The sequence below is a fragment of the Mesoplodon mirus genome, assembly GCF_964341445.2.
Source record: "Mesoplodon mirus genome assembly, chromosome: 8".
Lineage (NCBI taxonomy): Eukaryota > Metazoa > Chordata > Mammalia > Artiodactyla > Ziphiidae > Mesoplodon > Mesoplodon mirus.
The window spans coordinates 382,201-404,924 of NC_138984.1; the positions used below are offsets into that span (position 1 = coordinate 382,201).

The 22,724-nt window shown below is 46.6% G+C and overlaps 1 protein-coding gene across 1 annotated transcript in view; it reads right to left on the reverse strand.

Annotated features, from left to right (window-relative positions):
• The window catches only part of FARP2 (FERM, ARH/RhoGEF and pleckstrin domain protein 2), a 95,682-nt gene that overhangs the window by 59,444 nt on the left and 13,514 nt on the right, over positions 1 to 22,724 (reverse strand). The window contains exons 6-13 of the mRNA XM_082631310.1: positions 22,376 to 22,520; positions 18,254 to 18,337; positions 18,143 to 18,202; positions 15,642 to 15,701; positions 7,522 to 7,711; positions 5,229 to 5,305; positions 3,835 to 3,904; positions 2,767 to 2,854 (exon numbers count right to left, since the gene is read on the reverse strand). Of these exons, the coding sequence (XP_082487436.1) occupies positions 2,767 to 2,854; positions 3,835 to 3,904; positions 5,229 to 5,305; positions 7,522 to 7,711; positions 15,642 to 15,701; positions 18,143 to 18,202; positions 18,254 to 18,337; positions 22,376 to 22,520 (774 nt within the window). The remainder of the gene's footprint in view (positions 1 to 2,766; positions 2,855 to 3,834; positions 3,905 to 5,228; positions 5,306 to 7,521; positions 7,712 to 15,641; positions 15,702 to 18,142; positions 18,203 to 18,253; positions 18,338 to 22,375; positions 22,521 to 22,724) is intronic.

Sequence of the window (22,724 nt, forward strand, 5' to 3'; positions counted from 1 at the left end):
GCTTTCCCTTCTGAGGAGGCTCGCAAACTGTCACCGAGCAAACAGATGAACCTGAGGCTCTATGCTCAGAAACTGGCGCATCAATAAAGCTAAAAACTCCTCAATTTTACATTCTCAGAGTGTGTGGAGTCACATTTCTTTGTAACTTTAAGGTTGTAGGAACCATTTTTAGCCTCAGTAAACATTTTATCAAACAATTCTGATATTTACTAAAAAGGTGAGTCTCATAGTCCATGTTTGCATGAGATCCCGTGGATAACGTAGTGTCTGGCAGCCTTTCCCATAGGGAGAAGAGCATGAACCAGGCAACAAACCAGGTGGGGAGTCGGCCCTCCACTCTGTTCACAAAGATAAATTCCAGTGGACGAAAGGCAGAGGAGAATGTTTCCATAATCACGGGCTGAGTACAGTCTCCTAAGCGGAGCACAAAGGAAAGACTGATAGATCCAATTACGTAGAAATGAAAAATTTCTGAATAGAAAGACACTGAACAAAGTTAAAAACTAGAATCATGCTGAAAAAATTATAACTTACGTCTCATGCTGCTCTTATGAAGAATTATAGCTTATGTCTCATGCTGCCCTTATGAAGAAATACAAATGGCTTTAGGAATACAAAAAGGTACTCAAGGGACTTCCCTGGTGGTCCAGTGGGTAAGACTCCATGCTCCCTATGCAGAGGGCCCCAGGTTTGACTCCTGGTCGGGGAACTACATCCCGCATGCATGCCGCAACTAAGAGCTCACAGGCCACAATTAAGAGTCTGCATACTGGGGCTTCCCTAGTGGCGCAGTGGTTGAGAGTCCGCCTGCCGATGCGGGGGACACGGGTTCGTGCCCCGGTCTGGGAGGATACCACGTGCCGTGGAGCGGCTGGGCCCGTGAGCCATGGCCGCTGGGCCTGCGCGTCCGGAGCCTGTGCTCCGCAGCGGGAGAGGCCACAACAGTGAGAGGCCCCGTACCGCAAAAAAAAAAAAAAAAGTTTTCCAAGTCAATTACTAGCCTATGTTCAGGTAACAAAAAGAATTTTGTATTCTCCGTGTCCTGAAATACATAATTAATTCCCACAAAACCCATCAGAAACAGGTGTCTTCACAAACCATGAAGGCACAGACATTTCCAAAGTTATTTAAATTAATACAAGGTGACACAGATGGTGGGGCAAGGGGGGAGGGAATTCCTTAAATCTGTTTTATGGAAAAGAACCCCCAAACTCCAAACAAATCCACATATACACACACATCCCCCCAAGAGAAAGATTCCTACTTATGGATATCAATGAAAATATCGCAAGTAAAATATCAGCAAACATAATCTGGCAAAGACAGAAAGAGTGACACATCATAACCAAGTAAAATTATTCAAAAGAGAGAGGATAATTCAATATACTATTAGGACATTTAACATTACATCTTTTCAACAGACCTGCAGAAAAATATCCTATGATTGCCGAAAAGTATCCTATGGTTATTCCCAGAATCTGAGATTCTGAGAAGGCATCTGATAAAATTCAATTCTTAATAAAACAGGAAGAGAGGCATGATTCCCTAACATCTAACAAGACGGGGTGGCTGCCCCCAACCACACATTCCATCACTAACTCTAAATGCCAGCACCAAAACAGGAAGAAACGGGAGGCAAAAAAACTGGAAAAGAGGAAGCAAGGTGTCATTACTTGCAGGTATGATACTTTACTTTGAAAATCCAAGAACATCAACTAGAAAACTATTATAAAAAAGATGAAATTCAGTTAGGTGATGGGGGAAAATTATTATACGGATATCACCAGGCCTTTCAGGATAGAGAGGAAGAAACAACCACGTTTGTAACAGCAATGAAAAAACTGAAATATCTTGGAATAAACTTACAATAAAAGAAAGCCTTACGGGGAAAATTTTAAAAACACTGTCAGGAGACTGAACAAGGGGCAGAAGTGGATGGCGCCACCTTCTTGGAGAGGAACACCCGCGGAGACGTCAAGCTTCCTTCCATTAATCCACAGACTCCACGTGGCCCTAATAAAAGTACCAAGAGGATTCTTTAAGGAAACTGAGAGGCTGATTCTACAGTTGATGTATTTTTTTAAATGCAAGAATGGTCAGGAAAATTCTGAAAAAGAAAATTAAGAGAGGATGAGCCTTAGCAGATAGTCAAACTGTTGAAAAACTATAGTAATTAAAACATTTGGTACTGGTGCATGTCTACACAGACAAATCAATGAAACAGAGTAGGAGGTGAAGAAATATACCCAAGTACATAAAATAGTGGAGTGTCTGGTAACAGTGACATTTCAAATCAATCAGTGAGAGGAAAACAGATTATTCAATAAATATTATTAGGTATCCATCTGGAAAAAACTAGGCTGTACCCTTATCTGGCATAAAAATTTCAAGAGGAATAAAATATCTAAACACAAAACATCTACCCATCAAAGTACTGCAGTGAGATAAATCTGTTTTGTACTCCACATGGGGAGAGGCTGTTTTCAGTTCACTCCAGCAGCTAAAAGCCATCACAGGAGGCTTGAGAGACTGAACACAAAAATAAAAACCTCTGCACAGAAAGAAACACTGTAAAGTCAAAAGACTTCTTCAAAGACAAACAGGGGAAAAACTTTGATAGCTCATATCACAGACAAAGGGTTAATTTCTTTAAACCATGCCAAACTGCAACTGGATAGAAAAATGGGCAAAAGGACAGGCTGTTCACAAAAACAGAAACCTAAATGACGTTTAAACACATAATTGAGATACGCAAATCAAAACTACACTGAGACCCCATGTTTCGTCTGTCAGCTGGGCAGAACTCAGAGCGTCTGGAAGCGCCATGTCAGGGAGCAGGGCAAACAGGCGCCCCCTGTGGGGCCAAGCGGGCAAACTGGGGCCACCTCTGTGGGGCTCACGGTGGAGCCACCCACCAAAATGTAAATGTCCACACCATGCTTTTAAAAACCCCACTTCTAAACAGTATTTCAGGGGATTCCTTGGCGGTCCAGTGGTTAGAACGCTGCGCTCTCACTGCCGAGGGCCAGGTTCAATCCCTGGTGGGGGAACTAAGATCCTGGAAGCCACGTGGCACGGCCAAAAAAAAAAAAAGTATTTCACAGGTGCAAAGCTATGCATATAGAACATTTGTCGCAATAACGCTTCTAATAGCAGACAATTAACCCTACCCTAGGTCGGCAGCACAGGACAGGCTGCTCAACTGCAGCAAATCCAGTGACGCTCGAGGCGGGTAGACTAAGGCCGTTCTCTCTGCACTAAAGTGAAAAGACGCCAACGTAAACTGTTAGGGTAAAAAATCTGGGTGCTGAACAACACACACACCACCACTGCATGGGGGGATACAGACATAGACATAAGTCCGTACAGACGCATGTGTGTACTGCAGGCAAACGCACAGACTCTCTCTGAAGGGGCGGTTAACTAGGAACAGCTGTTGGTTCCAGGGAATTGAGCCATGTGACACAAAAGGGACTTAACCACAAAAGAATGTCTGATAAATGGACCACCTGAAAATCAGAAACTTCTGCACACCAGAAGACACTGTTAGGACAGGAAAACGGCAAGTCACAAACTAGAAAATACGTGCAATACAAAAGTCCAACAAAGGTCATGAAGCCAACACATATTTAAAGATCTACAAATCATAAGGAAAAGGTAGACAGCCCAGTTAAACAGAAGTGGGCAGAAACACCTGAACAGGCACTTTCAAAAGAGTGTTATCTAAATGGCCAATAAACAGTAAGAAAAGCTGTACAATATGACGTCAGGGAAACACATGCTCAACCAGACGCCCTCCAGGATGCTAAAAATAAGAGGACTGGCAATACTGACACTGGCGAGAACGTGGGGAACCGCACGGAGGTCGCGTCCAGGCTGATGTGGGTGCAGTCCTGCAGGTCTCCTGGGGAAAGCGGCAGCCAGACCTGCCCTACGGCCTCGCAGTCCCAGTCCCGGGGTACGCTGAACAGAAGTGTCTGCTTACGTACAGCAAAACACACGTTTGAGAATGTTCACAGCAGCTTCACTTATAGGCAAAACCTGACAAGAGCTGAAATGTCAAAGTGGATGGATAAACGATATACGGTTTGTTGACACGATGGAATATGACCCAGTGATGGAAAAAAGAGACCACTGCTTTATGCAGCAATGCTGGTTACTGATAAATGTCAGCACACACACCATATGATTGTCTCTGTACCAAACTGAGTATCTGGCAAAACCATTTTATAGTCCTAAAGATCAAAACAGCAGCTATTTGGGGGCTGTAAGCGGCTGGCGGGGGCACAAAGGAGCCTGTGGTCCATCTCCACCGGGGGTGGGGGGCAAGTGCACACACGTCAGCTCACCAAGCTGCACACGAAGGGCTGCACACCTCACTGTGCAAGTGACACACTGGTACGAAAGTCACCACAAGGAAAATAAGAGGTCAAACAGCCTTGGGAGTTCCTGAAAGCTGACCTTTCACCTGTTACATTAATCCTTCTAGAGTTGCTCTGAGGCGTCAGGACGCACAGGGCACGAGGCACCTGGTTCCACCACTGGACGGCCCTGACTGGAAAGAGTTCCCAGCCTTTGGCCAAAATGCCTTTGCTTAAATCCTCCCTTGATCAATCCCCTGCAGACACGGTCCAGTTTGTCAAGGGCCCTTTCAGAAATGTCACCCAGAACAGAACACACCGGAAAAGCCCAAGTCCAGCGTGGCGCTCCACGCGGAACAGACTCACTGGAGCCCATGACCTGCGCAAACGTAGGGACGTGGGGTCAGAATGTGGGTCTCCATGAGAGCATGACGCTCACGCACACGCCAGCCCATTCCAGTTTATAAACAATCGTTTCTCAAAGTGCTCGACATGAGAGACAGAGACTTTTTTAGACCACAGGTTTTGGGAGAGCAGAAACCATATCTTGAATTTTGTTCAATAATTAACAACTCACCGCACGTGTAGAGACTTTCAATAGAATGAGTTCTCCTTGGGGACAAAATGCTAGGTGGTTTTTGATACTTAAATTATAAAAGAGCGTCAGGAGGTTCTTTGGTGCGCAGAGTAATTTACATGACAGGCACTCAGATGTCTGTTAATGAATCAATCACATAAGAACTGGGACAACCCCTTCCATTATGACCATAGATACTGAAGTCCAATCCAGCGTCATTTATTAAAAGATGGGGCAATCCATCCTGAACAAAAGGATCAGGAGTGGGTGAGGTACCACGCAGGCCGCACGTGAATCGGGAAAGCGAAGCAGGAGGGCAGAGCTGCGGGTCTCCGGCCGCTCCCGGCTGCCCTTGGGTCCTCTGTCCCTGCAGTGACACAAGACGCACAGTTCCCGGGCGTGTGAAGAACTTTAGGAAGATGCTGAGCGGTTATTTTTCAAACCCAAAGAGGACAAAACTAGAAGAAACAGTTTAATTGACATTTTAGATTTCAGCTAAAAATATAGAGAGGCATCGACGGTCAAGAGGATGAAATGTAAAAGGATCGGCGTGCTGCCCGATCAGCGCCAAGACGGCAGAGACAGTGACCTGACCAAGCTTGGTCACCTCTGCCTGATGCGGACGAGAAACCAAGGATTTTCTTGAGATACCTTCCGGCTCCTTGGTTTCATCATAAGGAACAAGCTGCGTCACGCGGCCGCAGGAACTCAGACGTGGAGCTGGAATCCCGGCTTTCCGCTTCGTGGCTATGCTGGGCCTGGGTTCTCCTCATTTGAAAAACAAATAATTCTTACCCTGAAAGGGTTTTCTGGGGATGTCAGGAAACCACGTGTGAACACTGCCCCATGGGACGCCTGACAAGCTGGGAGTGCTGTCTGCACATGCATGACAGTGTCGGCATGGCACAAAACAGCTCCCAACCGGGCACGGAGAGAGCTCCCAGCCCCGAGGACGTCCGTCCAGGTCTTGTGTTTGTTCATCAAGTGTGCACAGTCTCCTCCTGACATGTGACTGGAAAGAGGCACTCGTTTCACCTGCCCGGAGCAGAATAGGAAGCAGACGGGGCAGTGAGCCCCTGGACTCTGCACGGGGAGCGTGCTGCTCACGGGCAGCCAGGGGTTTCTCCCTCCTGTCAACACCTATGCAAACACATGGACACGGACTATCTTTTCTACAGTGTAGTTTAAGAGTATTTCAACATTACTTGCCAAGAAAATTTTCTACAGGTTCATTCCTCTCAATTTTTACAGGAGCATCACAACTAGGACTTGGCTAGTGAAATACGGCAGCTCTGTTCTGTGTCCCTTGTATCTGTCACATGTCCATCTCTGCCTTCTCATGTCTTCCATACTCAGAGTTGACCTTCTGTTCCTAAAAATACAGACACTGACCATCAGTCGGACTGCAGTCCGCACGGTCTGTGCCCACAGGGGCGGATGGTCAGAGGGAACGAGGCTGCCTGACCACCATGGAGGGCGTCTGAGCACCGGCATCCCCAACAGACACGATGGAGAGACCGACTTCACAGCCCAAACCAGGGCGGGGCTTCAAACACCAGGCCGGAGGAGACACGGCATTAATAACATAACCAAAGTACAAAACACAGGTTACACACGTTTTGTTCAGTGTTTCCATTTTTCCAGTTGGTCACAATGGCACAGCTCTTCTCCAAGCTTAGACATAAAGCATATTGTTAAAAATCTACATAGACAAAAGTACCATTAAAGATTTTGTCTGGATGGAAATGGGTTACAGAAGCTTAGCTAACAAAGTACTTCTTTATTCTTTGTCTTAGCAGTGTGGGAAAATCCTTCTTGAAAAAGCTTGACTTTGTCCTTCGACTTGTTTGTTCCATGTGCCCATTTACAGCTCATTTGTCAAACGACAGCTTCTCCATCTCTGCTCCTGTACTGAAACTCACATCTCCACTGCTAGCTTCAGGACTTAAGATTTTTCTTGTCTCATAATTAGATCAACCCCAAGTTTCCTTTTATAATATTTTACTGTGCAATGAAGACAATCTTGCGAGCCCAGAGGAAACTGCAGCCACATTCATTCTAGACACTCTGAAAGGTCACCCGCGTTGCCGACGGGCATTTCCCTCTCACTCTGGCTCACGCTCAAGTCTGAGATTCTCGCATATTCCTCAAATGCTGTATACCCAGAGATCCACTCCCTCCTGCGCTAAAGGCCACAGGAGTTGTGTGAAGGTGGAGGACATGAAGACATCACTGCTACGTCTGCTTATCAGGGAGGGGACCCAGTGTCCTCAGACAGAGATCACCTTGACCACGGGATGTGGGCACCACATGAGCTCACACATCGTGGATCTGCCAGCTCCCCAGCTTCTCTGACAATAGCTTCTCCGAAACTACTCAAGGAAGCAGGACCGCTTAGATCCCCAAATAAGAACCTGTCAGTGCGGGTGAGCACTTCTCTCCTTATTGCCCCTCTGCTCCAAGTCCACCCTTCTTTGTGGCTCTGTGACCCTGGGACAGGACCTGCAGACATCTCTCTCTGACCAGCTGGAGACAGCACAGGAAGAGAGGGCCTCTCTCCCTGCTTCTGGGCTCCGGGCTCACAGCTGCTGGCCTGTGCAGGAGGCCCAGCAGCAACTCTCCCTCAAGCTCCGGTCCCGCCGCTGGGCAGCTCCTGCCCGCAGCCTGTTCCTGGGGCCCTTGGTCTGAGCCTTGAGCTTGGGGGCGGCGGCAGCTGACTGCACTCCCTGCTCCGCATCCTGCGGGGCTCCCCTCCCCGCTTCATAGTTACTGTCTGTTACCAGTTAACAACTGTTGCATTTCCCAGTTCACAGGGTATTCTGTCTCCTGACCCGGACCCTGAATAACTGGGCACACAGACCCAGGACGACGCCCACAGCGTGCACAGCCTAGGCAGGAGAGAGCTCCAGAACTGGGGGAAAAGCCAAATCCACAGCAAGCCTCCTGCAGCTCGTCCAAACGCACACAGTTAGCACAACAGCCGCGACGTGACGGCGGCAGAAGCTCGTGACCAGATGAGGCTTAAACGCAGAACAGTGAGCATTAAACAGAGGGTCACATAGACGTCTGTCCTGCGGGGTGCTCTCACAAGCGGGGGGGAGGGGGCGACAGCAGAGAAGCAGAATCCGTGATGAGCATCCTAACAAGACCCTGTGGAGTGGGGAGGGGCTGAGGTGTGAGCACAGGAGAGAGACGGGAACCCCCCTCCCAGCTCCGGGAAGGACCATCCCATCTCCTCCCACCAGAGCGAGGGCGCTGGTGACCCGGGTGACCCAGGTAAACGAGGCCGCATGTCCCCACCACATCCTTACGTAGTTTATGTCCCATGGCGGTAGCCAAGGAAGCAACCTGATACTTCTGACGAGTTTTAGTAGTTGGGCGATCAACCCACTATTTTTTTTATTCCTTGTCCTTAACTTAGCATCAGGGAAAAATAAAACGGAGGGTGTATCTTAGCGGTGAATCTCCTAGAGCAGCCAGTCTCTCGGGTGATTCCTTTCTTTCTTCCTCGTCAACAGAATGGTCTGGTTGGCTTGCCTGCCCTGACGTGTGTGCCCCTGTGGAGACTGCCTGCTCCCCAGCCAGGGCCCTGCAGAGGGGACCTGCCTACAAAATCAAACTGTGCCTTTAAAAAGGTCACTGGAACCAATACCAAGCAGCCTGAACCTTCATTTGCAAAAATACACGGACAACCAGGAATGAGCAGATGCTTAACACCAAACTCCTGAAACAGAGGTGTCGACCTGGAAAGCAGATAGATGAATTCCCGATGAACGGAGAGGATGTGGTAACCAAAACCAAAACAACGTCATTAAAAAAAAAAAACGAAGATCCTCAGAAAGGCCAATGGAACCGGTCAATGTACTCATAAAATGAGAAGATTTCGAAGAAAGAAAAAGAGCAACTAAAGAATAAAAGGAGGAAATAAAAAGATAACTCCAGAAATTAAAGGTCAACAGGAGGCCTGAACTGAACGGGTAAGACGTGCACCTGCATGGGTGTGGACAATAATTATGGAGGCATTCCTCTCGAGATGGAGTAACGAAAGAAGCGTTCAGACTCAGGAACGTGAATCGGGAACCACAAACGTGTCTAAGAGGAATCCCAGGAGGGGCGACACAGGAGGGGAAGGGTTGGGGGAAGGGGTGCTCAGTGACTCTTCTGAGGACAGCAGTGTAGACTGTCACTTCCTCAATCTCTTGCTGGAATCACTGAAAATCAAGAAAGAAGATAAGAAACAAAAATGTAAAGTCCATTTTCAGCAAAACTAGGAAACTGCTAAACCCTGAATCACAGCTTGGTGGAAGGAGTGCCAGCAGCAGAGCCAGCCCGAGGGCGTGGCAGGGTGTGGGACGACGCCGACAAGACGCCAGGGCACAGGTTTCAGCAGAAAGCCTCACAGAGCACTGAGTCACGGGACGGGCACAGCTTGGGGGGTGAAACCTACACCCCTGTTTGCAAAAAGGAGGGGAAGAGGCGGCAGTGGCAGAACCCAAACCCGGCCCGTCTGGCTTGGAGAGGCACACGCAGGCCAGGGTGAAAGACCGCCTGCAAAGCCCCAGGCCAGCTGCTGCTTTCGGCTGACTGAAAATGAGGGGTGAACCGAGTCTCCCCCAAGCCTTAGGTCTTACATAAATGCCAAATGTCCACAACTCTACAACCAGTCACTCATACAAGACCCCCTCAATGTAGCTAATCCATGAACAGCTGAACTGCTTCAAAGATGGGTGACCAAAATAGAACAATCCTGCAAATATTCAGACACTCAAGATAAAAGGAGGGGAAAAAAAAAACAGAAAAAAAAAAGTCAGATGAGCACTTAGCAGAAGAATGCTGCCTCTTAGCAGATGAAACTGCGGCCAAAATTTCATCATGAAGTTAGAAAACAGTTAATAAAGCAACTGCCTCTGTAATATAGGAGCACAAAGCAGAGAAACAGGAGCTCTGGAAAGAGAAGAGAAGAGAACAGCTATTCAAGGAAAAGGGACCGCCTGGGAGTGAGTTCCCGGGTGCCTGCTTTCTGGCCATGTGACCCTGGGCAACAGTGTAAACTGGGTTACTTGTCTTTTATTATTGAGTTGTGAGAGTTGTTTTAAAAAATATATTCTAGGGACTTCCCTGGTGGCACAGTGGTTAAGAATCCGCCTGCCAATGCAGGGGACATGGGTTCGAGCCCTGGTCCGGGAAGATCCCACATGCTGCAGAGCAACGAAGCCCATGCGCCACAACTACTGAGCCTGCGCTCTAGGACCCGTGAGCCACAACTACTGAAGCCTGCACGCCTAGAGCCCGTGCTCCGCAACAAGAGAAGCCACTGCAATGAGAAGCCCGCACACCGCAACGAAGAGTAGCCCCTGCTCGCCGCAACTAGGGAAAGCCTGCGTGCAGCAACAAAGACCCAACGCAGCCAAATAAATTTATATATAAAAAAATATATATATTTTTTCTAGATAAAGTCCTTATCAGATGTATAATTGTAATTTTTCTCTCATTCCTTTAACTTTCTCGATAGTATTATTTCTAGCACAATTTTTTTAAAAAAAATGAAATCCAATTTATCTATTTTTTTTTTGTCACGTGTGATTTTGGTGTCATATCTAAGAAACTACTGTCTAACCTGAGGGCATGAAAATTTACTCCTAGGTTTTCTCCTAGAGTTTTATAGTTTTAACTCTGACATTTAGGTCATTGATCCATTTTGAGTTACTTTTTGTGTATGGTTTGAGGGGTCCGACTTCACATACGGATTTATTTCTGGACTCTCAATTCTATTCCACTGACCTATACCGTCGCCTCTCGTTATCCAGGGGCACTGCCACAGACAGCCAGATCCGCAGATGCTCAAGTCCCCTAGTGGTGCTCCATGTCTGCAGGTTATGTGTGCGTGGATTTATCCGTGGTTGGTTTAATGTGTGATGTGGAGCCTGCAGGCACGGAGGGTGGTCTGTACCGCTGTCCTCCTGCTGGCACCACACCACCTGGATCTCTGTTGCATTCTAGTCATCCTTGGAACGGGAAAGTGTGACTCTTCCAACTTTCTTCTTTTTCAAGATTGTTTTTGGCTATTCTAGGTTCCTTGAATTCCCATATACATTTTAAGATCACCTTGTCATTTTCTGTAAAAAAGCCAGCTGGGATTTGACAGGGATCACAATAGATCTGTAGGTCAGTCGTGGAGCCCTGCCATCTTAATAATAGCAAGTCTGCTGATCCACGAAGATGGAATATCTTTCCACTGATTTATTTAGATCTTCCTTCACTTCTTTCAGTAGTTTTACAGTTTTCAGTGCACAAGGTTTTTTTGTTTGTTTGTTTGTTTTAAAGTTACAGTTTCACTGGGGCTCATAATATGTGTTTGGAATTGAGTTGAGCTGTCTCTGGTGATGGTTAGGTCTGGGCCATCCCAAGCAGGGGTGGAAAGTGGAGGGATGAAATGCAAAGCAAAACTCCTGGGCTTCCACAGCTGAGCTCAATGTTTCCTTTCACTGCCCTTTGCTAGAAGCACAAGGAACAGTTGCAAATAAGCAGTTATGACATTTTGGTAAACACCATCCTAAAATGCCAGTGAAAAATATATGTTCTCTAAACCAAATCTTTTCTTTTAATCTTTAGCTATTCATTGAAGGTAAAAAAAAAAAAATCTGTTTCTCCTGACAGTTGATTCTGGCATTTAAAATTCATCTTTAAAGATCATGTTTTTCAGAAACACAGAGATTTATTGAATTTGTTTTTAGTAGCATGTAGGCATTCCCCCCCCCCCAATTAATGGAGCTTTTCAGAGAACATAAAATCTGGTTCTATCACAAATCAGTACTTCTAGTAGACAAATGTAAGAGATTCAATTATTTTAGGACTTTACATATATTATTGTGTTTAGTTTTTAGGAAAAAATGCAATGTAAAAAATAGTATTTTTGTAGCTGGATTCAACGTAAATACAACTGTGGTTTAAGTTTTAAAACATAGGAAGATGAAAATAAATAAATAAATAAATAAATAAATAAAACAGGAAAATGGATGGACAATACAAAAGGGAGGATAATTTGACCATATAAATTAAAAAATCAGTGAACTGGGGCCTCCCTGGTGGCGCAGTGGTTGAGAGTCCGCCTGCCGATGCAGGGGATACGGGTTCGTGCCCCGGTCTGGGAGGATCCCATATGCCGCGGAGCGGCTGGGCCCGTGAGCCATGGCCGCTGGGCCTGCGCATCCGGAGCCTGTGCTCCGCAACGGGGGAGGCCACAACAGTGAGAGGCCCGCATACCGCAAAAAAAAAAAAAAAAAAAAAAAAAAATCAGTGAACTGTAATTTAATTAGAACTTTATTGTGCTTGAAAATTTGCAATTATTTTTATAATTATACTGCAAAGGAGAAAAGAAAAGACCTTTCTAGGCTATTCCCTTTGGAATTTTTTTCCCATAAATAAAAAGTTTCATTCAAAATCTACAGGTGACTAACTGGCTTTTCAAAACTCTCTTCTTATGGGTTAGAACTACAGATTTCCCCTTCAAGAAATTAGTAGTTGACTACCAGGGAGCATATAAATTTTGAGGTTCTTTTGTTAAATTTGTTCCCAAGTATTTTATTCTTTTTTGATGCCACTGTAAATGGAATTATTTTCTTAATTTTCTTTTGGGATTGTACATTGCTAGTGTATTGAAATACAAATTGATATTTGTATATTGATGTTGTATACTGTGGCTTTGTTGAATTTGTTTAATAGTTCCAATAGTTTTTTTTTTTTTTTGTAGATTCCTTAGGATTTTCCATATACATCATAATGTCATCTGTAAATAAGAGATAGTTTCACTTCTTCCTTTCCAATATGGATTCCTTTTATTTCATTTTTTCTTACTCTTTCCCTTTTTTTCCTAATTGTCCTGGCTGGAACTTCCAGTACTGGGTAAGTTTTTAAAATTCCCTGTATCTCAGTTTTCTCAATTATAAAACAAAACTAATAATAATGCTGCTAATGGTTAAGGAGGAAATTAAATAATACATGCAAAGTGCTTTTGAACAGAACTCAGAATGTGGTAAACACTCAGTGTTGGCCATTAGGTTGTACACAAGAAACACAGCTGAAGCAAATGATACAGAAAGGTTGAAAATAAAAGAATGACATGGTTGAATCAAGAATATGGCAAACAACAACAACAAAAAGTAAGGGAACATGAACTTTATAGAATACATGGTTGAATTTAGGCCAAAAAGGCAACTGAGACCAAAAAAAGTACATATTTTATAAGAGGAAAACAGTGCTATGCCCATCAGCATATTACAACGAATATCTTGGTACCAATTCACATGGTGTCAAGATTCATAACACAGAAACTACAGGAGGTAAAAAGAGAAACAGGTAAACACGTGAACGTTGGGAAGTGCTTACGTGATCAAGTGGACGGTGTGTGACGTGGACTGTGAGCCTGCACCCCACGTGCACACACATGGCTGACTGTCTGGAAGATTAAACGGGTAACATGACCAAAATGTCAAAGACATTATTCCTGGGTGTAGGAGAATAATACATTTAATTTTTTTCCTCTGTATTGACTGACTGAATTTTTTACTGTGAGCATGTATTAATCTTATCATTTGAAAAAAATACATAAAAAGTTTTCTACAGTGAAAAAGCAAAAAAAAAAAAAATCAACACGAAATACTATAACTTTATAAAGTCAGTTGACTTGAATAATTAAAAATAACAGCATCAGTTTCTAAACTGTAGAAAATTTGCAGCAATAAAAACTTTGGGGGACTTCCCTGGTGGCGCAGTGGTTGGGAATTCTCCTGCCAATGCAGGGGACACGGGTTCGAGCCCTGGTCCGGGAAGATCCCACATGCTGTGGAGCAACTAAGCCCATGCACCACAGCTGCTGGGCCTGCGCTCTAGAGCCCACATGCCACAACTACTGACGCCCGCGTGCCTAGAGCCCATGCTCTGCAACAAGAGAAGCCACTGCAATGAGAAGCCCGTGCACCACAACAAAGAGTAGCCCCCGCTCACTGCAACTAGAGAAGGCCCGCGCGCGTCAACGAAGATCCAGCACAGCCAAAAATAAAAAATAAAATAAATAAAAATTAAAAACAAACTAACTTTGGTTTTCCAGAACTTAGAGTAACAATTTTCCAAAACAAGTTTGCCCTCCTCTAGTGCTCTTAGGTGTCTCCTAATCTGATTCCACTAAATAAGGAAAAATTGAAGACCCTTTGTAGAAGCCTGTGCTCTCAGCAAGAGTGTATCAAAGTCTCTCAAGATGTCTTTTTTTATTCTTTATGTTAATATGCTAACAAGTTAAATTTTATCTCAGTACTTATGTAAAATTTATAGTTTCATTTCATAATACAATTTGGATTCCTCACTACTTTTAGGATATGTTTCTACTATTTTATACGGTTTTAAAAGACATAGGATTGATGTAAATCAGAGCCAGAAGCAAACAGCTATAAAGCTGACTATCCTTGATTTAGTATATCTGATTTAAAAGAGTCCATGTTCCAACATAATTTCCAGAAGGAAAGCAACATCTAGAGCCTTAAAGTCATTCTGAGTTGTCGTAACTGAAAATTACTTTAATAGGGAAAAAAAAGGCTTTTCTTCAGCTACAAAAATCTAACTTTATCAGATTCAAATATCAAAACATGCGGGCTTCGCTGGTGGCGCAGTGGTTGAGAGTCTGCCTGCCGATGCAGGGGATGCGGGTTCGTGCCCCGGTCCTGGAAGATCCCACATGCCGCGGAGCGGCTGGGCCCGTGAGCCATGGCTGCTGAGCCTGCGCGTCCGGAGCCTGTGCTCCCCAACGGGAGAGGCCACAGCAGTGAGAGGCCCGCGTACCACAAAAAAAAAAAAAATCAAAACATGCAAAAAAGCATAAGGCCACATATTAGTGGATTAAACAAATGCAAAAAATATAATTATGAGGAAACATTATAAATATCTAAAAATAGAAAGGTAAGAAAGAATGTATCTTTCATAATCAGTAATGTTAAATTTATTTTAGAAAAAGATATTTTAGGCTTGACAGTGAAGCTATGACAGAAGTCTACACGGGAACTTCTGAAGAAGGCTCAGTCCCAGGCAGGGGTTTGAGACCAAGAGCCGAGCAGGAAAACATTTCTTTCTGATTTTCACTGTCACCAGAACAAGCCCTCAAGTAAGGGCTGGGATCCTCTCTGCCGTGGTGGCAAGTTACATAAACTACAAAATTACACACACAAAAGCATAACACATGTGCAAAGGACGTTTCAAAGCATTCCAGTAACAACAGTCGGGAGGCACCTACAGATGTCTTTCATGTTGCTGTTTAAAGACTAGTCAAAATCTTGCTGAAAATAAAAGCCCATAATTACTGTGACCCAGGAGTCGAGGATAGGAGAGTTTAAAGCGGCCTCCTTGGCCAACAGCCGACAGGGCTGGCACGTGCGTCTCGCTGCGAGGGGCCGAGCGCAGGAGGGCCAGGGCCTCCCCGGGGACCCACCCCCTGCGTCCCCCCTCCTCCCACCCACATGCCCAGCTCTGGGTCCACAGCCTCCAGGCCCCTGCACCCCCTCCATGTGCCGGTCCATCTCCACCCCTTCCTGTCTAAGGGTGCACCCACACTCCACCCCTGCCTGCTTTGTTTCTCTCCTGAGCACTAAGGGCTCTGCTTTCCCTGGTTTATCCTCGAGCTTCTACTGCAGCATAAGCAGCAAGAAGGCTGGGCTCACCTGGCATGCCGGCCCGGCTTCCATAGTGGTGCCCGGAGCATCCCAGGTGCTGGGACACACCTGCCCCCGAGAGCCATGGGGTCACGGAGTGCGGCACAAACGCACACCGACGGCCTGTCCAGGTGTCCAATCCCTGACTGTGCTTGACATAAACTTTCTGTCCTTTTCTTCACTGTAAGTTGTCAATTTCTGTGAGGTCTCCAGCAACCCCTGGCTTTTTCTCCTCACTTCAAATACCATATACTTACTCTCAACTTCCCATTTTTTTTAACTTCTAATACGATGTAGAAAAATTTGCAAATTGCATATTTGATAAGGGGTTAAGATCCAGGATATGTAGAGAACTTTTAAGACTGAACAAAAAAACCAAACAACTCAATTCAAAAATGGGCAAAGGACCTGGACAGATATTTCTCCAAAGAAGATATATATACACAAATAAGCCCATGAAAAGATGCTCAACATCACTGACCATCAGGAAAATGCAAATCAAAACCACAGTGAGATACCACCCCACACCCATCAGGATAGCTGCTATCAAAAAAAAAAGAAAGAAAGAAAGAAAAAGAAAAGAAAAGAACGAGTGTTGGCTAGGATGTGGAGAAATTAGAAACCTCATGCACTGTTGGTGAGAATGCAAAATGGTACAGTCACTGTGGAAAACAGTATGGAACTTCCTCAAAATATTAAAATAGAACGACCACGTGATTAAGCAGTCCCACTACTGGGTATACACCCAAACGAAAAAAAAGGAGAGTCTTGAGGAGATGTCTGTACACCCAGGTTCACAGAAGCACTGCTCACAAGGGCTAAAACATGGAAGCAACCCATCTGCCCCTCAGCATTTGAAGGGCTAAGCAAAATGTGGGCCATCCATACAGTGGGACATCATTCACCTTGAAAAGGAAGTTCTGACACAGGCTGCAACACGAGAGAACCTCGACACCACGGTGCTGAGTGAAATAAGCCACTCGCTCAAGAACAAATACTGTGTGATTCCACTTATTTGAGGTACTCAGAGGAGAAGAATCACAGAGACAGTAGGATGGTGGGTGCCAGGGGCTGGGGGTGGGTCAGTGTTTCACAGGGACAGAGCTTCAATGTTACAAGATGAAGAGTGACAGGGGTGGACGGTGGTGACGGCTGCACACGACGAGACTGGACTTAGTGCCACTGAGCTGCGCACTGAAAAGTGGTTAACGTGGTAAATCTCTCCTACATCTATTTTACCAAAAAAAAAAAAAAAAAAAAGTAGAGCAAACACACACACACAAAAAACCCCTCAAAACAAAACCAAAATAGTTAAGTCTGATAAAACTGTGTCTAAAAAACATAACTTTTGCCTATTAAACTGGAGATTTCATTAAAAACCATAATAGGTGCTGCTGGGGGGTGTAAAGCGCTTCTGCCCTTTGTGGGGCCCCCCGAGGGCCATACAACACCCTCTGACGCAGAACCTCCAGCTCCAGATATTTATCTAAAGGGAATAATCCAGAATGTGTATAAAGATTTACTACAAAGAAACTGAAAACTAGAAAACTACGTAGTCATTAAAAATTTAAGGAGAAAGTACACAGAAACATGTTCAACAGTATGCTAAGTTTAAAAACAGATTACAAATGTATGTGGTTTGATTCTAGGTGTGTTTAATGAATATATGTGAACAGATAAAAGGCTGGGAGGATATTCAGAACACTGTGCTTGGCTGTTTCCTGGGTGGTGATTCTTGGCTGTAGGCCTTCCCCATCTTCCATTTTCTTACAAGGGACACGTGTGATTTGTAACAATCAGCTGAATTCCCTCCCAAACAGGCAGCACCAGGAAACCCGCGTGCCATCTGGCTGGTCTCCGAGGTGCCGGCTGCGCGAGAGCCTCGCCAGGGGCATAGCGTTGCCAGGGAGCGGATGCGGCGCCGGTGCAAGTGCTAATCCTGGTGGACACGCTATTCGTGAAACAGTAAGATAAACTTTGGAAAAAACGTGTATTAAACACAGTACAAGTGAAAACACAGAATGCTCTCCTTGAAAGAAGAGAGAATTGTAATCCTCCAGCCAGCTTTCTGGAGAATCTTGGTTACTTTCTTTAACTGAAAGTGATCGGTAACACAGAATTAGGTTCTTAGGACAGAAAATGAATTGTGGGGCTGCTACAACCTAGCAAAGTTCCACTGAGAAGCGGAGCTTGGAGGAAGTCTTGCGGAACACCATACCTTCTGGTGGCGAGAGGAGGGAAGGGGAGGGGGAGGGGAGGGGAAGGGGGAGGGGAGGGTTGGGGAGGGTGTGTTTGTTTTGTTCAGGGATTGAGTGAATGGACGGAGGGGAGAAATGGGTCAGCAGAGGGTGCCCAGGGTGGGGGAGGGCACACATTCCAGAACCCGTAAGCTCTTCTCTAAACCCCGGCCGCCCATCCTGCCCAGAATCACCTGAGGATTCCTCAGCAGCATGGCATGTTTTAAAGGTGGCCTTGGCGACCCGAATGTGCAATAGGTGTGAAAGGCTCACTGGAGGCTGCCGGGTGTGGGGTGGAGACCAGGAGGACGGCAGCGCTCTCGGATGACCTGGCTGGGGACAGAAATCAGGACGGGACACAGATGGCCCCGGTGCCAGGCCCACCAGCGGCCCGCACTGGGCAGCAGCCCCCGTGGACGGAAGCAGCAGGAGAAAGGCCACAGGACCAGAGGATGGCTGGCAGTGGTCCTGTGTGGACGAGGGGCCCATGAGACGGTCTAACGGGTTTCCAGAGCAATCCACGTACCTGGGCAGGGCGAAAACGGGCACATCCTACAACCACAAAGTCCACGCTGGGGACACACCCTAGAGAAACCCACGCACGCAGCAACACACACAAGAACATCTGCAGCAGCATTGCTCCTAACATCCAGACACTGTTCACCACCGAACAGAGCAGATTCTAGTAAGTTCAGAAAGCCCTGGAGTGTGCCAGGCTAAATGGCTCAATATGGGGGGCAGGACATGGAGTGTGTGTCGGGCAGCCGAGCGAAGGCCTACAGAGGAGGACTCTGGGCCTTTCTGGCCTCCCCGCCCACGTGGCCCCCGCAGGAGCAGACAGGCACGGACATCACCCCGCCCCCCCCGCTCTGGCCACAAGTCTGGACGGGGCCCCTGAGCAAAGCCATTCCCAGACTTGGAGGAAGGCCCTTCCTCACGCCATCGGGTGGTGAGGTGCTGAGATTTAAAACCTGGTCCTAACGTGCCCCACGCGGCTGCAGGGAGAGGGATGAGCGTGAGAGCCCAGGAGGCCTCGGTGGTCAGGCAGCACCACTCTCAGGCGGGCCACTTCCTTGTGGGGAGTTGGGCCAAGAGTGCGGGCATCGGGAACTTGTGGGAAGGGGTGGAAGCTGAACGGGAACAGCGATTCAAGGGCCCAATCACTGAAACAAGTACAAGGTCAGCTCTTCTAGCCTCCTATGAACACAGGACAACAGAACCAAATTCTTTCTGATCAGTAAATGAGAGCATCACGTGGATAAGAGCAAGGGCTCTGGAGACAGCCGGGGCCGGGGGTGGGGGTCACACGTCAGCTGCGTCACCCGGAGGCTCACTCTGCCTCTGCCTCCTGCTGAGGCTGCCAACGACATAAGCCTGTCACGTGTCTTAAGGGCTCAGGAAACAGCTTGCAAGTCAAGACAACCCAATGGGCAAGTTTCCTTTCTATGACCCTCTGCTGGGTCCCTGAGACAAGTCTGCTGCCTTCCATTACACAACCGTGGGGATGGGTCTTCACTTGGCGACATTTCCCGATTCTTTTCCATTTGTCATCTGTCATCATCGTGGGGTCATCCACCATAGACTGTACGTGCCAACCCGCAGGCATGTGCGTGTGCAGGCGTGTGCGTGCATGTGTGTTGGAGCTTCGATACCACAACTGGGTAGATGTCCACACCTCTGCCTCGTCCCACCCTGCCACATTCCTGGGCTTCAGGGTCAAAACACAGATCAATTTTCCAAGACAAAATAATAGGTTTCAAAACCTAGGGCAGAATCACATAATTGCTGCATATACTAGGGACACACAGAGCTCTTATATAAAGCCTATATTATCGCCAAACTTCAGATGCTGAATTACTAACTTCTTCTTCTGAGATCAGACCAAAATAAGCTCTAAGGCGGTTTCTTTGCCATATTTAGGGTGCTCATGTAGGAGCAGTGACAAACATCTGGCTACGATACTTTCTGGAATTCTGGCTATTTTTTCCTGGCCAGAAAGAAAACATTAAGTTTTTACTGGAATAGCAACTTCAAGTCCTCCAGCATGGGACTTCATGGCTGAGAGTCCGTCCTCCTACTTGCCACATATTTAAGCTAAAGCTTTTGCAATTCTAAAAAAAAGAAAGAAAGAAAGCCCACTCTGAAACTTTTGAGGATGTTAAGGGGGAACGTGAGCAACCTTCATGTTCATTAGAACTCCACCACACCTGCCAGCAAAAAAGGCATGACATTCACTCCCATGGGTGAGGTCTCCCTCACCCAAACCACATCCCAGACTGTTCTTTCAATCACTAAATATCACTCTTTCCACAATACAGACTCCAGATAACAGAAAAGCTATAGGTGACGCCCATTCCTAAACCCGCCATGAATGGTCGGGGACGCAGGTACGTGCCCTGTTCCCAATGCCGTGCCCTCTGCAGTCGAGGGGAGGCCTCTCCAGGGAGGACAGGACCGCCAGCTCAGCCCCTCTGCTGCTCCCAGGGCAGCACGGACACCGCTCACACGTACAGGGCACAGAGCTGGGTGCTCTCTGCTCCCTGACTTTGCACACAGGACAGTCGAGCTGACACACGGCCTCCAGATGGTTTCTCTTACAGCTGAGAAAAAAACTTTCCAGAGCTGAGGTCAGATTTCTAATTTCAAAACCACAGAATTCATTTAATTAACTGAAAACAAATCATGATTTTACTAGATAAAAAAATTGGTCATTGACTGACCGTCGGGGAGTTAAAAATCCCATCAGTAAATGTTAAACATCACTTAAAATAAGACAGAGTTGAAGTTCCACCCTGAATCCATCAGATTTCTCCCCCTTTCTTTGCGCCCTTCCAGACACAACAGAAGTATTTTAATTTAACTAGTAATCAATATAAAGAACCACAAAGTACATCTTGCTTCATTATCATACATAATCATAATAAACATAAGTTTGTTAAAACAAATGATCTACATGGATGAGAGTAAATCGTAGACGTTGGCAGCTAGTACTTATAAATGAGATAAATACTGATTTAAAAATACAATTGTCAGGGGACTTCCCTGGTGGTCCAGTGGGTAAGACTCCGCGCTCCCAATGCAGGGGGCCTGGGTTCGATCCCTGGTCGGGGAACTAGATCCTGCATGCCGCAACTAAGGCCCAGCACAGACCAAATAAACAAACAAACAAACAAACAAATACATCTTTTAAAAATAAATAAAAATAAATATAGTGTCAGTAAAAGTCTAAATGAAACTTTAAAATGTTTTAAAAAATTTGACACGGCAGCTCCCACTCCTCTACCAGCTTCAGTTCCCAGGGCCTCCAGGGCCTGCCCTCAGCCTGCTTTCTCTGTGGTCCTCACAACTCTGGGATGTAGAAATGTTCATTCCACGTGTGGTAACTGGGCCACAGCTAGACGGTTAATTCCACAAGTACTCGTAATCTATCCAAGGAACCACCCCCCAAAGATAAATTTTTTTTTTTTTTTTTGCGGTACGCGGGCCTCTCACTGTTGTGGCCTCTCCCGTTGCGGAGCACAGGCTCTGGACGCGCAGGCTCAGCGGCCATGGCTCACGGGCCCAGCCGCTCCGCAGCACGTGGGATCCTCCCGGACCGGGGCACGAACCCGTGTCCCCTGCATCAGCAGGCGGACTCTCAACCACTGTGCCACCAGGAAAGCCCAGCCAAAGGTAAATTTTTAATGGTACAATTCTCATATTTTTGGCCTGAAAACCTTCCTTTCTTTAGCCATTAAAATTTTTTTAAATTTCACCTCAAACCACAACGAGATACCACTTGAAACCCACTAGGATGGTTAGAATCAAAAACTCAAAGAATAGTAAGTAGTTGAGAACATGGGGAAATTGGAAGCCTCATAAAGTTGCTGGTGGATATAAATGGTGCGGCCGCTTTGGAAAGCAGTCTGCCAGTTCCCCAGACGATCACACACAGTCACTGTACGACTCAGCAGTCCCACCCCTAGGTGTCTGTCCGAGACAAGCAGAAACGCATGTCCCCACAAAACCTGTACCCGAATGTTTACGGCAGCGACGTTCGCAACAGCCCAAAGGTGGGACGTCCACCATCTGACGAGTGGGGAACAAAAAGGAAAATATGCTGAGACGTCAAACAATGTGGATGACCCCCTAAAACACCACGCGAAGTGACAAGCCAGTCACAAAAGGCCACGTACAACTCTACTCCGATGAAAGGGGTCTGTGGAAACAGGACCCAGGTCACGATTTGCTTAGAGCTGGGGTGGGGTGGGCATGGAGTATGCTGGGGCTGCGAGGGCGACAGCTAAAGGGTGTGGGGTTTCCAACTGGGAGGGATGGTTCTAAAACTGACCGGCGTGATGGCTCTGCGTGTCTGTGAATACGTTAAAAACCACTGAATTGTACGCTTTACATGGGTGATTGTACGGTTATGTGAGTTGTATCTCAATAAAGCTGCTATGAAGTTTCAGCTTATCCAATGCTGCTCAGGAAAAAGCAGACAGACCCCAGCTTCCAGCTTCCAGCCACCTTGACTTTGGGCCAGCAGGACTGCAGACCGAGAGAGAAAGCCAGAGGAAGAGAAGGCTCCCGTGTGGCCAGCGGTTCTGGCTCTCAGAGCGCTGGCCGGTATCGTGGGGCCTGAGCTGGCGGAAGCAAAGCTCACGTCACCGCCCTAGTGGGTGGGAGAGACGGAGACGGAGCCGGGCGCTCGCGGATGGTGCTCACCCCTCGGAAGGAAGGGAATGAGGGCGGGGGGGGAGGGCAGCCTCAGCTGCTGAAGCAGCAGGAGCGACGACGAGCCACAGACTCTGCCTGTGAAGAGCCACAGGCACCAGCAGAAGACGCCGTTTCAAAAATAACTTAAACGTCAACTTCT